The sequence below is a fragment of the Gobio gobio genome (assembly GCF_949357685.1).
Source record: "Gobio gobio genome assembly, chromosome: 21".
NCBI lineage: Eukaryota > Metazoa > Chordata > Actinopteri > Cypriniformes > Gobionidae > Gobio > Gobio gobio.
In genome coordinates this window covers 49,405,315-49,422,580 of record NC_137117.1, presented here as the reverse complement: position 1 = coordinate 49,422,580, position 17,266 = coordinate 49,405,315, and the positions used below count along the sequence as shown (strand labels likewise).

The 17,266-nt window shown below is 43.1% G+C and overlaps 1 protein-coding gene across 1 annotated transcript in view; it reads left to right on the top strand.

Annotated features, from left to right (window-relative positions):
* The first annotated feature begins 601 nt into the window (after positions 1-601).
* The window catches only part of LOC307117946 (neoverrucotoxin subunit alpha-like), a 45,271-nt gene continuing 28,606 nt past the window's right edge, over positions 602-17,266 (top strand). Inside the window, exons 1-2 of the mRNA XM_079803221.1 lie at positions 602-852; positions 16,840-16,952. Of these exons, the coding sequence (XP_079659347.1) occupies positions 16,847-16,952 (106 nt within the window). The 5' untranslated portion in view covers positions 602-852; positions 16,840-16,846. The remainder of the gene's footprint in view (positions 853-16,839; positions 16,953-17,266) is intronic.

Here is a 17,266-nt window from a genome sequence, read left to right as displayed (position 1 = left end):
TAAATGTTTTGACATTTGAGTATAAAGTGTTTTAATTCTAAAAAATATGGTATATGCTGTTTGTCAAAAGCCAATACAAAAAAAAAGACCCTGTTTAAACGTCTGACAAATTAGTCGTAGGGCACATCCTTAAATACTCGAAATTGCAAACAAAATAACTAATTCCATTTATATCAAATAATTGAATGTTATTCACTTATGGTTATCAGTTTGTATAAGCACACATTATGTAATGCAATATTAATCATGGTTTTTGAGCAGGTGTATTGACACTGTTGACTTTCACTGTATATTATAATATAGCCCAGTGCAGGGCAAGAGAACTTTATGAAGTGGGTCAAATTCAAGAAACTTTAACAGTCAAAACTAGAATTATGAAGATAGGCGTGTGTGTGTGTGTGTGTGTGTGTGTGTGTGTGTGTGTGTGTGTGTGTGTGTGTGTGTGTGTGTGTGTGTGTGTGTGTGTGTGTGTGTGTGTGTGTGTGTGTGTGTGTCTTGCAGCTGTCCACGTAACGTAGAGGGGAAAAACATTCTTGCTTAAATCACAAGATTTCAGAGTAATTGGGGCAGAAACCCCTCCTGTCAAACCCTGTGTCCTGTCACACTGATGGCGCTCAAAAATCTTTTCCAAAGTGGCAGGTCTGTTAATAAATTCTACTCTGTACTTCACACAAAATGATCGTTTACTGCCAGAAAGCATTTCGAGGTCAAAGGGGCAATGACCTCCCACCTCCAATCTTTCTCAACATTTCCCGACAGCGCTTGTTTGTTTTCCTCAGTAGCAGGGCTATAAATATCACTACAGATTTCTGATCAGCTTCAGACTCACCATATCAAGAACAGAGACTCCAGGTAAGATGTGATTTTAAGACTATATGAACAGGCAGTGTCAGTGTGAACGTGTTGAGTAAAGGTTGAGCAAAGCTTAATACAATGCACAGCAAATCAATCTACATGTTCACTGAAAGGAAAAGTGACGTTTTTCAGAGGATAGGTGTAAGAAGTTGGAAAACCATGAGTCTGAACCAATGAAATGTCATTTTCAAACTCGTGCTGATTTAAACAAAGCAAACGATCCCGATACACTGCAAAAATGCTCTTCTTACTTAGTATTTTTGTCTTGTTTCCAGTCTAAATATCTAAATATTCTTAAATCAAGATGCATTTACTAGATAAGTAAAATGACATATATTTGTTCTTGTTTTCTTGAAAATCAAATCAAAATGTAGCAAGTTTTTGCTTAAAACAAGCCAAATGATCTGCCAATGGAGTGAGGAAAATAATCATGTTTCTGATTGAAATCGTGTTTTTTGTTTCTTTCCCAAACAGAAATAAGATTATTTTCCTCACCCCATTGGCAGATCATTTAGCTTGTTTAAGCAAAAACTCACTTCATTTTGATTTTTTTCCTCCAGAAAACAAGAACAAATATCTTATGTCATTTTTCTTATCTAGTCTATCTTGATTTAAGAATTTTTAGATATTTGGACTGGAAACAAGAAAAAGGAAAGAAAAAAAAAACTAAATAAGAAGAGCATTTTTGCAGTGTATACACAGATACACAGAATTACATTTACTTTCAAAATATCTACTTGGCATGTGTTCATCCAAACATTATCTGTTAGGTCTTAAATGAAACCTTTGGGGGGGAAATATCTGATGTGTAACATTATATCTGTGCATTACAGTAGGTCTTAATATAGACTGTCTGTCTCAAACAATTGTGGTATCATGGGGAAAAAAAGTTGACTACGCTGCAAAAATGCTCTTCTTATTTAGTTGTTTTAGGTTTTTTTTTTTCCTTTTTCTTGTTTCCAGTTCAAATATTAAAAAATTCTTAAATCAAGATAAATTATATAAGTAAAATGACAATCCCGCAAGCGCTTCAGACACAGAGGCTGACCACAGCTCCTCATTGACCTGCAGACTCATTTAAACTCATTTATTCCCTCATTTCAGTCAAATCAAAACGAGGGAACGAATTGTTAAAACGAGGAAATGCATTAATAAAACACGGTAACGAGGAACCGAATTATGAATTGGTCACGATGTAGGCTATATTTCTCTGCATGTTCTTTCCGGGGCTCATAGCTTTGAATTATATGAATACTGTTTATTAATTTTGGTCTATGGCAGTTAGAAAGACTAAGACTACTACTCGACTCAAACACCCATGAGATCTCATTGCTGTGTATGTCAGTAGTCTATATGAGGGGGCTTCTGTCAAAATGATTTATGACCCTGTGATTTATGGCTGGTGTTCAATCAACAGATGTTCATCTTTTGACCTCTGTTTCTGGAAGTCATAAAATGTGACAATGTTTTTATGATGTTTAATGATCAGCAGGTGTGACCTCCGCTTCCGGGGGGCTGTGTGTGTTTATGTTTTTATGTGATCAGGAAGTGTTTGTGCAGGGCTGTTTGTGTTTGACACTGTATATTTGATCTCTGATTTCAGGTTTCTAGCTGGTTCAAGCCCAGCAGGTCGATATGTCGGGATCTTGTTTTCAGCATTCGCATCATCCATGTCTATAAATGAAACAATACAAATTGTGATGTAGATAAAAACAATGTAGATAAAATAGTAAATATATGAAATAAGATGAAATGATATGTTAAGTTTAAGAGAGCATGCATGTCCCTAATACGTTGATTGAACTCTGAAATTGGTTAGAGTAAACTTGTTTCCTCAGTTTAATTGAGTGATGGAATCTCCCAAAACTTGTGTATTTAAGTTCATTATATAATGTACTTAAACTATTAGGTTCACTGAATTTGGTGCTAATTTTAAGTGTACTTACATATTTAAGTTGACTCAACATGGAAATTAAACAGAAATCAGAAATGATTTATAAATTACAATCATAAAGTTCTTATTTTTGACTGTAAGCTTTGTGCAAACATACCAAACTGGAAAAAAATAGTATTAATAAGAATAATACATTCTGACCAGTCAATAAAGTTAGTGTAGATATCCACTGTTCTGCCAGACATAGAGCGCTCCCTCCGATCCGCCTGGGTCCCTGCCCCACCGGTTCCAGGAGATTTATATGAAGACCAGTTAGGAATGGTTTCCAGATTTCAAGAAATGTAGACATAATATTCTTGTTAGTGTGTCATTTTTTTAATGTGATGTATTCTGTAAGAAGATTGGTCCAGTGATTGATATGTATACAATTTTTGGATTTCCAATTTAGCAAAATTATTTTCTTGGCGATAGTTAGTGAAATGAGGAGTGGGTTTTTATATTTGACTGGGGGATTATCGACTTCTCTGCTGTTACTGAGTAAACAGAGTGATGGAGATGGTGGGATTCTACAGCCCATGACCATGTGCAAATATGTGTCCCTCAAGCCCATTTTAAACTTCTTTCTTTCGGTGATGTAAGTCCTGTGAATAATCTTGAACTGTATGAGTTGGAGGCTTGTGTTGTTAGTCAGTGAAAATGTTTTGTTACAGATTTCCTTCCAGAGGTCGGTGTTGAGGGGTCATGGGTAGTACTGTTGATGCATCATTATTTGATATAAGTTTATGTCGTTTGGAAATGAATTTGTTGGAGTTAGTGATTTTCATTATGTGATCTTCCATTAACTGAGTGGGATGAAGTGGGTTATTGATGATCTTGGATTTAACTATAGATTTTATTTGTTGATATTGGAGAAACTGTTCTCCCCAAGACCGTTGTTACAAACTGCTCCGAGACAGAGGTTGAGAATCCAAATGCAGCTTTATTACAGGGCAATCCAAAGGCGTAATCCAAAGTACAGGCAATGGTCATACACAGACAGGCAGTCCAAACAAAGAAACAAACAAACAAACAAAACAGGCAGGGACCAGAGGCAACAGAGTAATCCAGGGAACAAGGCAAGATATCCAAAACCAACAGACAAGAAAAACAGGAGAATGCTCGGAATTGCAGCGTAACACTAAACAAGACTTCGCGGAGTGTGAATGCATGACCATGGTATAAATAGACAGATACTAACAGGATGGTGAGACACAGGTGAATGCAATCAGTGAATGAGGGACAGGTGAATGTGATTAGTGATAAGTGATGATGGGTCCGGGCAGTGAGTTATGGGAAATGTAGTGATATGTTGATATGTGATATGATATTGTTTGCTGAATGAGTGATAATAGTCTTGTGTGTGGAGTGCCCTCTGGTGGCTCTCAAGGGCACTCCAGCTGGTGATCATTACATAGCCCCCCCTTTAAGGAGCGGATTCCAGACGCTCCTAAAACTGACACGGAGGGAGGAAGAGCGGAGGCGGACCCGGGGGCGGGATGGAGGGCCAGGCCCGTGGAGTGGAAGAGGGCCTGGAGACTGAGTCAGAGCAGGAGGCCAGGTTGGAGCAGGCTGGGCAGATAACCACAGCAGCGCAGGTGAGGTTGAAGCCCCCCACGGTGGAGCAGATGACCACCACAGCAGCGGAGACGGGTTTGAAGACCCCCATGGCGGAGCAGACGACCACCATAGCAGCGCAGGTGAGGTTGAAGACCCCCATGGCGGAGCAGACGACCACCACAGCAGCGGAGACGGGTTTGAATACCCCCATGGCGGAGCAGACGACCACCATAGCAGCGGAGACGGGTTTGAAGACCCCCATGGCGGAGCAGACGACCACCATAGCAGCGCAGGTGAGGTTGAAGACCCCCATGGCGGAGCAGACGACCACCACAGCAGCGGAGACGGGTTTGAATACCCCCACGGCGGAGCAGATGACCACCACAGCAGCGGAGACGGGTTTGAAGACCTCCACGGCGGAGCAGTAGGTGGCACGGTTGGAGTCCTCTCTGGACTCGTGACTTGAGGCGGAGTCCTCTCTGGATTCGTGACTGGAGGCGGAGTCCTCTCTGGACTCGTGACTGGAGGCGGAGCCCTCTCTGGACTCGTGACTGGAGGCGGAGTCCTCTCTGGACTCGTGACTGGAGGCGGAGTCCTCTCTGGACTCGTGACTGGAGGCGGAGTCCTCTCTGGACTCGTGACTGGAGGCGGAGCCCTCTCTGGACTCGTGACTGGAGGCGGAGCCCTCTCTGGACTCGTGAATGGAGGCGGAGCCCTCTCTGGACTCGGGACACGGGCCGGAGCCCTCTCTGGACTCGGGACACGGGCCGGAGCCCTCTCTGGACTCGGGACACGGGCCGGAGCCCTCTCTGGACTCGGGACACGGGCCGGAGCCCTCTCTGGACTCGGGACACGGGCCGGAGCCCTCTCTGGACTCGGGACACGGGCCGGAGCCCTCTCTGGACACGGGCCGGAGCCCTCTCTGGACTCGGGACACGGGCCGGAGCCCTCTCTGGACGTTGGTCCGTGGCCGGAGCCATCTCTGGACGCTGGTCAGTGGCCGGAGCCATCTCTGGACGCTGGTCAGTGGCCGGAGCCATCTCTGGACGCTGGTCAGTGGCTGGAGCCATCTCTGGACTCTGGTCAGCGGCTGGAGCCATCTCTGGACTCTGGTCAGCGGCTGGAGCCATCTCTGGACGCTGGTCAGTGGCCGGAGCCATCTCTGGACGCTGGTCAGTGGCCGGAGCCATCTCTGGACGCTGGTCAGTGGCCGGAGCCATCTCTGGACGCTGGTCAGTGGCTGGAGCCATCTCTGGACTCTGGTCAGCGGCTGGAGCCATCTCTGGACTCTGGTCAGCGGCTGGAGCCATCTCTGGACTCTGGTCAGCGGCTGGAGCCATCTCTGGACTCTGGTCAGCGGCTGGAGCCATCTCTGGACTCTGGTCAGCGGCTGGAGCCATCTCTGGACTCTGGTCAGTGGCTGGAGCCATCTCTGGACTCTGGTCAGCGGCTGGAGCCATCTCTGGACTCTGGTCAGCGGCTGGAGCCATCTCTGGACGCTGGTCAGCGGCTGGAGCCATCTCTAGACGCTGGTCAGTGGCTGGAGCCATCTCTGGATCGGCAGACGTGACGTGAAGCTCTGTCTCTGGATCGGCAGAAGTGACGTGAAGCTCTGTCTCTGGATCGGCAGAAGTGACGTGAAGCTCAGTCTCTGGATCGGCAGAAGTGACGTGAAGCTCTGTCTCTGGATCGGCAGACGTGACGTGAAGCTCTGTCTCTGGATCGGCAGACGTGACAAGCTCTGTCTCTGGATCGGCAGACGTGACGTGAAGCTCTGTCTCTGGATCGGCAGACGTGACGTGAAGCTCTGTCTCTGGATCGGCAGACGTGACGTGAAGCTCTGTCTCTGGATCGGCAGACGTGACGTGAAGCTCTGTCTCTGGATCGGCAGACGTGACGTGAAGCTCTGTCTCTGGATCGGCAGACGTGACGTGAAGCTCTGTCTCTGGATCGGCAGACGTGACGTGAAGCTCTGTCTCTGGATCGGCAGACGTGACGTGAAGCTCTGTCTCTGGATCGGCAGACGTGACGTGAAGCTCTGTCTCTGGATCGGCAGACGTGACGTGAAGCTCTGTCTCTGGATCGGCAGACGTGACGTGAAGCTCTGTCTCTGGATCGGCAGAAGTGACGTTAAGCTCTGTCTCTGGATCAGCAAACATGACGTGAATTGCAGGCCCGACTGGACTGGTGGCCATGTCATCCGAAGACACATGCATAGCAGATGCAGTGGGTATGTCACTATCCTTCTCCATTATACCCACTGTAAAAGCAGAGCCGCTCAGTTGCAATGCAATGTCAATGTACTTTTTTAGAGAGCAATTAGGATCATGCAAAGGCATGATAGAACTGAGTGGCTCAGATAGTCCTCCTCTGAAAAATATCATGAGGCATACCTCGTCCATTGAAGTCAAATGGGCCAGCTCAATGAAGTCCTCTACATAGTCCTCGATGGGGCGATCTCCCTGACGGAGACGCATTAACTGTGCTGCTGGATTCATAGCGGCGAAGTCTTCTGTTACAAACTGCTCCGAGACAGAGGTTGAGAATCCAAATGCAGCTTTATTACAGGGCAATCCAAAGGCGTAATCCAAAGTACAGGCAATGGTCATACACAGACAGGCAGTCCAAACAAAGAAACAAACAAACAAACAAAACAGGCAGGGACCAGAGGCAACAGAGTAATCCAGGGAACAAGGCAAGATATCCAAAACCAACAGACAAGAAAAACAGGAGAATGCTCGGAATTGCAGCGTAACACTAAACAAGACTTCGCGGAGTGTGAATGCATGACCATGGTATAAATAGACAGATACTAACAGGATGGTGAGACACAGGTGAATGCAATCAGTGAATGAGGGACAGGTGAATGTGATTAGTGATAAGTGATGATGGGTCCGGGCAGTGAGTTATGGGAAATGTAGTTTGTGAGTGATAATAGTCTTGTGTGTGGAGTGCCCTCTGGTGGCTCTCAAGGGCACTCCAGCTGGTGATCATTACAACCGTACCTCTGGGCTAGTGGTTTAAATGATGCTAATCTGTTATTTTGAATCAAGTGATGGAGGTGAGGAAGTCCTTTTTAGTGCAATGCTGGAAAATTGACAGAATTAGTGAATAGTTGGAAATCAGGGTTGGAGCAGATGGGGGTGTGTCTACATGGTGTTAGTGGTGAATTAGTAACTTTGTTTTCTTTCCACCAGGCTGTCAGAGTTGATGCAATTGTAATATTCTTGAAATTAATTGTGCATTTTCTTGATTGATTTTGGTAGGAAGGCGAGGTCTGAAACTAAATTTGGCCAATTCCATCCATAAATTATTGTGATAGTTTTTGTGATTATTGTGCCTGGTTTGCTAAAGTCTCGATTAATTGAACATTTTACCTCGATTACGATTAACGAACAATTATTTTGTTTTTTTAATTTTTTTGCTTTGATTTTTTGGCCCTCATAGTTCATTGATGAGGTTTGTACTGTAAAAATGTTCATCTATTAAAGGTGGGATTTTTTTGTCTAATGAAAAAGTGCATCTCTTTGTGATTTTAAAATACTTGAAGGAAACGGCTCACTTTCAGCAGTTATTGTCTATGGGGCAGAACATTTCTTTCAGATTTCTGCTTGTTGTACATCAGATACAGATAATCTAGCGCAGTAGGCCTACATTACATTAATTTGAATGCATTAATGAGAGAGTGTGTGTGTGTGTGTGTGTGTGTGTGTGTCTCATTAATTATCTCCGTCTTTATTAATTATGAAGCTGTGGTGTGTAGTTACTTCAAAGGAAGACAAATGTGTAATGGGTGAGTTTCTAAGCTACTTTAGTGATGAATCACAGGACAGCGTTGACACTGCGTTTCTGCGCTGCTCTCTGCGCACGATCTTCATGTGATGTGAGAGCTTCTGTCTGAGTGCTCGTTTGTCACAAAATATCAGGCATGAGTTCAACATAATACACATCTGATGACAACCCACACCTGCTGATCATTAAACATCATAAAAAGGTCATCACATTGTTAACACTTTATAATAACTGCACACTACGAAGCATTAGTTAAGCATTAGTAAATAGTTCATTCATCATTTATAAAGCATTAATAGACATTAATAGGAAGTTTATAAATACAGCTATAAATGCTTATTGTTAACACTTAAAGGTCCCATGGCATGAAATTTTCATTTTATGAGGTATTTCAACATTAATATGAGTTCCCCTAGCCTGAATATTGTCCCCAAGTGGATAGAAATGTTGATCGGTGTAAACCCGAGTTCTGGCTGTCTTTCTCTGCCTTTGAGAAAATGACAGGCCAGACGAGCCAATCCTGAAGTCTCCTGGTTTGACGTCCAAGCAGGAGCGGCTTCCTCCACCCAGAGAATCTGCCACGCCCATGCAAACGCTCGAGAGATCATGGGTTGTGAACGAGTGAACGCTGCAGTTTCTCAGTGTTTGGATGTACAAATGAAAACAGAAGTCTTTTTTCAGTTCCTTCTGATCTGTGATCAGTGATTTCTGATGTGCAGCTAATTATTTATTATTCGTGCACACGCAGCGGCTTCTCTCTCTCCAGACAGAACGGTGTTTTCTATCTGGTGAGTCCATGTTTTTGTACGTCCTCGTCGCGTCTATCGGTTCTAAAATGTGCATTCAGTCGTTTCTGCTCAACATCGGCAGACTGACATCTCTTTAGAGATAAACCTTACACACGCCGAAGCTCGGGCTGCACTGACCGGTCGGCCTTCAACATCCCCGACCCCCAGTACTGCATCTGGCCCACAGCGGAGGCACCAAACGCGGCGTGAGATTAAGCAGAAGGGAGTAAACGTGAGGGTCTCCGGGCTAGCCAGCCTAGCCCACAATAAACTGGATTACATTCGATTACTGCTGTTGTGTCTTTGTTTGCGCTGTGTACTCAATGCGTGTCACTAACGCTTTCCATACGATAGGAACATCTAAAAATAATGGTATTATCAACACTTACTCGTAACTTGTTCATCTCGACAGCTGTAATGGTACTTTGCATGTGTTACAAAGTTGGTAATAATGATGAAGACGGACTCGGTGTGACTGGGACTCGTGTTTATTCAGAACTCTCAGATACAAACACAATTAAAGCTGCAAGCAGCATTTATCGGGGTTCAAGCAGTTAAGGCCTTTAAGGCCTTGAAGCACACAAGCATCAAAAAACATTAAGTTTTATTTAGCAAGCATTTAACAACTGCCGTAATAGATGAAAAAGTCAATTTACAGCCAATACAGGCAGTTTACCATAGGAAATATATGGTTTTAAAGCGTTTTTACAGTTATAGCACGTTTTGCCTGAGTCTTCTTATAGTCTTGCCTGATCTCCACCACTTTTATTGGTAGTACTCCAAGTGTGCCCATATATATGTGTCAAATTTGTTGTAAATATGTAATTTTGATTAGGAGTTTAGACAATTATATTCAGTGGCGTAACGAGCCAACACCGGGCCCTTAAGTAGGATTATCAAGGCGGGCCCCTTGATGACGCAATGTCCGCGAGTAGTCTACCATGAATAGGACAGGATATGATCATACACAGCATATAAGAGATGAGATGACTAACAAAATCAGGAGGAGCCTACGCTCACCAAAAAACAAAAACAAAAAAAAACCCACTGTCACCAGCGCACCATAACACATTGTTAGGCCTAGGTCCAAATACATGAAAAAGATGCTCTCTTAAATTATAGCGGGATTTTCCGGGCTTTACTATGTGCAACTGCAAAGTTGTCGATTAGATCAGGATTGTGCGCACGGGCATTCTCAATTGACCCTTCGCAGGGAGTTTGATTGACAGGTGATCTGACTAATCATAATCCGCCATTTTGTCCAACAAAGCAGTCAGGAGAGTTAGTAGATTAACATAGGAGGATTTAAATTTGAAAAACAAAGTGTACTGACGTCTTAGCACTTTAAAACAGCATTCCTTTTATGTTCCTTCATGTTTATTTTAATTATATAAATTAAGTAGAAGGAAGAGATGATCGGTTCACAAGCAGCTTTAACTGAGCCTCGAGTCTACAGCGATCTCTCAGACACATTAAAGAGACACAAAATGGTATTTATTGTTTAAATGTCTCTAAAAAATGACTACATTTGAAAGGTGAGACTTTGTTTCATATCAAAAGTACTTGTCTGTCAGCGCGCAGTCTTTTCTCTGATCCGCAATGTATTTTTCACTGCGTGAGAACTTGGTGTGGTGTGAGAGTGGCGTCGCTTGTCAGACATAGCAATAGTAACTAAAGTGGGCGGGTCTTTGCAAACGGTTATTGACAGTGTGGACGGGGATTCGCCAGTCCCAATTCAAAACAAATTTCATCACAATCCATCATTGTTCGTTTCAAACATGTGAGAGCATCAAAATGATCCATGGGTGAAATTGATTGGATTTAATTAATTTTTTTGTCAGTTCCGATCATAATTTTAAAATTTTGGCATTATTGTTTAGCCATTTACCTATGTTTTCAAATGTCCTTAGTTTTTTTGTTGTTGTCTCGATCAGACTAACGGCTTTGAAGATAACCACAATTTTTTAAAGCTCTAAATGACACTTAAAACCATAAGGCGAAACCTGGTATGTTTGGTATTGTTGAACTCTGCAAAGATTCTTAGGAGGTCACTCCTGTGAAAAAAACACGGGCTTGAAACTTCTAAGGCTCCTTCAAGGCATTGTGCCAATGACGTATACTGAGTTTTTTTTAGATACACCAATGTTCTCATAGACTATCATGGCACCCTGGACAAAGACACTGCATGCCAATTTTCAGTAGACTAACGGTTGGGTGCGCTTATAGCTATTTTCATGATTTTTTCCACTGTTATAGTGCCACCAAGTTGCCAATTGTCACGATTTTTTTCATGTCAACTCAGATTGAGTTTATGAACATGTGTCCCAAGTTTAGCGAAAATATCTCTTTCCGTTCACAAGTTATAACCATTTTATAGCGCCACCAAGTGGCCAATTGTCATGATTTTTTTTCACGTGACCTCAGAATGAGCTCATGAACATGTGTCCAAAGTTTTGCGAAAATATCTCTTTCCGTTCACAAGTTATAACCGTTTTATAGTGCCACCTAGTGGCCAATTGTTGCGATTTTTTTCAAGTGATCTCAGATTGAGCTCACGAAGATGTATCCCAAGTTTAGCAAAAAAATCTCTTTCCGTTGACAATTTATAACCATTTTAGTAAAAATGGCCCTGGTGCCATCAAAGATTTTGGTTCCCCTTATCGACCGTTAATTGAAATTTTTAATTTTTTGGGTGATTATTGATTGTCAGACTCCAGAGAATAGTCTTGCAGTGGTTTGGTTCCAATCAGGCCAAAAACCTAGGAGAAGTTCGCAAAAATAGGTTTTTCAAAAAAATGCAATTTACTCGAAATTGGCGCCTTAAGGGCGAGCAAATCGGAGATAGCCATTTTGTCTGCCTTGAGCCAAGGATTCCAACGATACAAGACACTTGATCCTGGCACAAACAGTCTAAGAGTTATGAGCAATTTTGAACTTTTGGTTGCTGTAGCGCCACCTATGGGCCATTCGGGGTCATACTCTGATAGGTTGTCCCCAAACTGAGGCCTACCATCTGGCCAGGTTTCAAGTCTCTAGGCCTTACGGTTTGGCCTGCACGATGCGTTTTACGAATCCTTACAATTACAATAGGGTTTCAGCATTTCATGATTGAACCCCTAATAAGAATGAAGGCTTTTTGCCAGTTATAGCGCCACCTATGGTCCGATCTCCGTGAAACTCTGCATGCTTCCTTACCATGTTCTGACACATATGCTCATCAATTTTGGTGAAGTTTTGAGTTTTCCTTTGGGATTTATAGGCTTTTGAGTGTATTTGGCCACGCCTCTTTTCTAAATGACCTTGTTACAGCCACCCAAATGCCAAAGTTCAACTTTTTTTTGATAATTATTGATCTAGAGAGTCCAGAGAATTGTCCTAGACTGGTTTGGTTCCGATCGGGCGAAAAACCAGGGACTAGTTTGCAAAAGTAGATTTTGGACAAAATTCGACATAGAAGAAAATTTTCCCTGCCTACATCAAAATCGGAGATAGCCATTTTTTCCGACTTGAGCCAAGGATTCCTACGATACAAGACACTTGATCCTGGCACAAACAGTCTAAGAGTTATGAGCAATTTTGAACTTTTGGTTGCTGTAGCGCCACCTATGGGCCATTCGGGGTCATACTCTGATAGGTTGTCCCCAAACTGAGGCCTACCATCTGGCCAGGTTTCAAGTCTCTAGGCCTTACGGTTTGGCCTGCACGATGCGTTTTACGAATCCTTACAATTACAATAGGGTTTCAGCATTTCATGCTTGAACCCCTAATAAACTCGCGCTGACTGACAGCACTCTCATAACTCAGTAGTTACTATAAATAACTTTGTTAGCAATCGCTGAGCTCCGTCTCTAGTACGTTAGTGATGTCCGGTTCGCGAACAATCTTTCTTTTGAACCGGTTCTTTTTAGTGAACCGAATCAGTTCACCAAATCGGACTGAATCGTTCTAAACGGTTCGAGTCTCCAGTCAGCGCTGATCCATAATTTACTAAAGTTACTAACTTTCTGACATGAGTGACAGCCCCTCCGACTAGAAATAAACTAATAACCTGAAGTATATGCTGTAACTACAACAGTTCACTGAACTGAGACGTGCTTAGAGAACTGATGTGAAGTGAACTCAGGTCCATCCGTCTCTCTGGCAGCAGCCGTTAAACCACGCCCCCTCCGCTCATTTCAAATGCAAAGATGTCAGCCAATCACAACAGTGAGCGTTTTTACTGAAGTCTCACAGCAGACACGCCTCTTGAAACAGGGCATTCAGCCACAGGGCAAACAGCAGTATAGACAAAAATGCCTTTTATTTCTAAATTATGACATCTTATGATGTAAAAATCATACTAACAATATAAGTACACCTCAGGAAACATTATAAAATAATAGAAAAATGCCATGCCATGGGACCTTTAACAATTAGGTTTTATTAGTTAACATTAGTTAATGCATTAGTTAACATGAACTAACTATGAACAACACCTCTGCTCAGCATTAGTTCATCTTTGTTAATGTTAGTTGATAATAATCCAGCTGTTCATGGTTTGTTCATGTTAGTTCACAGTGCACTAACTAATGTTAGCAATATTTGAATGCAGTAGTAAATGTTGAAATTAACAAAGATTAATAAATGCTTTATAAGTGCAGTTCATTATTTGTTCATGTTAACTAATGTAGTTAACTAATGTTAGCTAATGAACCTTATTGTAAAGTGTTACCGCTTTATTCATGATTTATAAGCATATATATAATGTGTTTAATAATTGTATTTTCATACTTTATAAATGATCAATTTATCATTTCTAAATCATGTATTACATTATTTACAAACCAGTTATTGAGGAGTTGTCAGTAAAGGATTAATAAACTATTTAAATGTACACTTATACATCTTATTATTTAGACATATAGTAATAGTTACTCACTGTGTTAATAAATGCTTTATTATCATGTATACACATTTAGTAGTTATATTCAGTTAATTATTTTTGTGAGTTCATCAATTTATTAATATAGCACGTCATACTCAATGGCAATTCAAAGTCCTGAATCACTAAATTCGGGGAATTGGTCAATTGTTTTATTCAAATGTTATTTGTTGTATTTTGGCACTCCTGTAATCCAGTGTTGACACGGGTAAATGTCTATTCAGCAAAGTTTACACAGAAACCTATTTTTATATCAGATTGCAGAGGCTTAGTTTCATTTGACTGCAGTTATGTTTTCTGGAGGTGTACCGAAATGTTATTTTTTTATGACATTGCAGAAGCTTATTTTTAATTTTATATCAAGTTACCAGTTGGACAGTTTCATTGTTTTGCATTTTCAAATAAATACTTGCAAGTTCTGTATCACTCTGTGTTGTGTTTGTTTCCTTTTTTTGTTTTTGAAGAAAACTGAGCCTTTAAATCTCCTCTGTAAAAGCTTTACGAGGCATAAACCATCCTCACTTTAGATGAGCTCACAGAAATAGTTCACTGACAACTACTAAATGTGTTATAACTACCTGAATTAATCATCAATTACAGTAGGAATATGTTAGTAAAGCATTTATTAACACACTGAGCAACTATTACTATATGTCTAAATAATAAGATGTATAAATGTATATTTAAATAGTTTATTAATCCTTTACTTACACTTTATACATGATCTGATGAACCACTGACAACTCCTAAATAACTGGTTTGTAAATAATGTAATGATTTAGAAATAATAAATTGATCATTTATAAAGTATGAAAATACAATTAATAAAGACAATATAGATATGCTTATAAATAAGAAAAAAGCATTTACAGTTGTATTTATAAACTGCTTATTAATGTCTATTATTGCTAATGTCTATTATGGCACAAAGCAATTTTTGAAAGGGACACAAATAATACAGCCAAAATCGTACTTGTAAGGATGTGTGTACCACAAAAAACCAAACCGCATCATAGCTCATTACCATAAAGTTGAACTGATTTCAACTCTCCTCGACGGCCAAATCTTTCAAGACGCGCCGCGCCGCTCTCGCCGGAGCTCGCCGTCGTCTCCCATTGGAAACGAATGACTTCCGGCCACTTTGATGCTCTCGCCAGAGCTCGCCATCGTCTCCCATTGGAAACGAATGACTTCCGGCCGCTTTGATGCTCTCGCCGGAGCTCGCCGTCGTCTCCCATTGAAAACGAATGACTTCCGGCCGCTTTGATGCTCTCGCCAGAGCTCGCCGTCGTCTCCCATTGAAAACGAATGACTTCCGGCCGCTTTGATGCTCTCGCCGGAGCTCGCCGTCGTCTCCCATTGAAAACGAATGACTTCCGGCCGCTTTGACGCTCTCGCCGGAGCTCGCCGTCGTCTCCCATTGAAAACGAATGACTTCCGGCCGCTTTGATGCTCTCGCCGGAGCTCGCCGTCGTCTCCCATTGAAAACGAATGACTTCCGGCCGCTTTGATGCTCTCGCCGGAGCTCGCCGTCGTCTCCCATTGAAAACGAATGACTTCCGGCCGCTTTGATGCTCTCGCCGGAGCTCGCCGTCGTCTCCCATTGAAAACGAATGACTTCCGGCCGCTTTGATGCTCTCGCCGGAGCTCGCCGTCGTCTCCCATTGAAAGCGAATGACTTCCGGCCGCTTTGATGCTCTCGCCGGAGCTCGCCGTCGTCTCCCATTGAAAACGAATGACTTCCGGCCGCTTTGATGCTCTCGCCGGAGCTCGCCGTCGTCTCCCATTGAAAGCGAATGACTTCCGGCCGCTTTGATGCTCTCGCCGGAGCTCGCCGTCGTCTCCCATTGAAAACGAATGACCTCCGGCCGCTTTGATGCTCTCGCCAGAGCTCGCCGTCGTCTCCCATTGAAAGCGAATGACTTCCGGCCGCTTTGATGCTCTCGCCGGAGCTCGCCGTCGTCTCCCATTGAAAGCGAATGACTTCCGGCCGCTTTGATGCTCTCGCCAGAGCTCGCCGTCGTCTCCCATTGAAAGCGAATGACTTCCGGCCGCTTTGATGCTCTCGCCGGAGCTCGCCGTCGTCTCCCATTGAAAGCGAATGACTTCCGGCCGCTTTGATGCTCTCGCCGGAGCTCGCCGTCGTCTCCCATTGAAAGCGAATGACTTCCGGCCGCTTTGATGCTCTCGCCGGAGCTCGCCGTCGTCTCCCATTGAAAACGAATGACTTCCGGCCGCTTTGATGCTCTCGCCGGAGCTCGCCGTCGTCTCCCATTGAAAGCGAATGACTTCCGGCCGCTTTGATGCTCTCGCCAGAGCTCGCCGTCGTCTCCCATTGGAAACGAATGACTTCCGGCCGCTTTGATGCTCTCGCCAGAGCTCGCCGTCGTCTCCCATTGAAAACGAATGACTTCCGGCCGCTTTGACGCTCTCGCCAGAGCTCGCCGCCGTCTCCCATTGAAAGCGAATGACTTCCGGCCGCTTTGACACTCTCGCCAGAGCTCGCCGTCGTTTCCCATTGGAAACGAATGACTTCCGGCCACTTTGACGCTCTCGGCAGAGCTCGCCGTCGTCTCCCATTGAAAACGAATGACCTCCGGCCGCTTTGACGCTCTCGCCGACGGCGGTGTGAACGCACAGTTACAGGGATTAAAAAAGTAGTGGGTGTATTTTTACCATTATAGGGTGGTTCTGTACACACACTGCCAACACACATTTATGTTCAAACACCATGTAAAAGTGAATTTTGCATAATAGGGGCTCTTTAACATTAACAACACAGAATCTTGAACTAAGGAGAACTGAGTTCTTAAATACACATGGAAATGGAATGATAAACAACAGAACAGGTGTGCACTTTCAGAAACAACAAACAAACAAGGAGAACTAAGGCAAATGGTGAAAGGAAAAGCAGATTGTGACAATGAAACTAAACAAGACACGGTCGTGGTGTTGAACTTCTTCCTCATTGAACTTCACTGACATTCACACAGGTCCAAGATGGCGGCACTTGTGATGTCCCTGAAGCAGCCGAGCTGGATCTACTGTACATGTTTATGGTTGGCAACCCTAGCTGTGGAAGTCAAAGAAAATGCTAAATATCCAGGTATGATTGAAATGGTACTAAATGTGATGAATGTGCTATCAACAATATCACAGGGACAGATTCAAAATCATCAGAAGGAAAAATTGTCTCAGGTCACGTATATGTAACCCGGTTCCCGATATTTCTTCCTTACTTTAATCAGCCAGAATGATCTTATATGTGTTTCATGTAAGGCCAATACACAAAATCAGACCGTTTATGCTACTTTCATACTAAAAAGCACACATAAAACTTGTAGGGGATTTTTAGGTCATGTAAGAATACTGTAAAAATCTTATTTGAGTTTAACATGTCAACAGTATGCAATGGTGTAT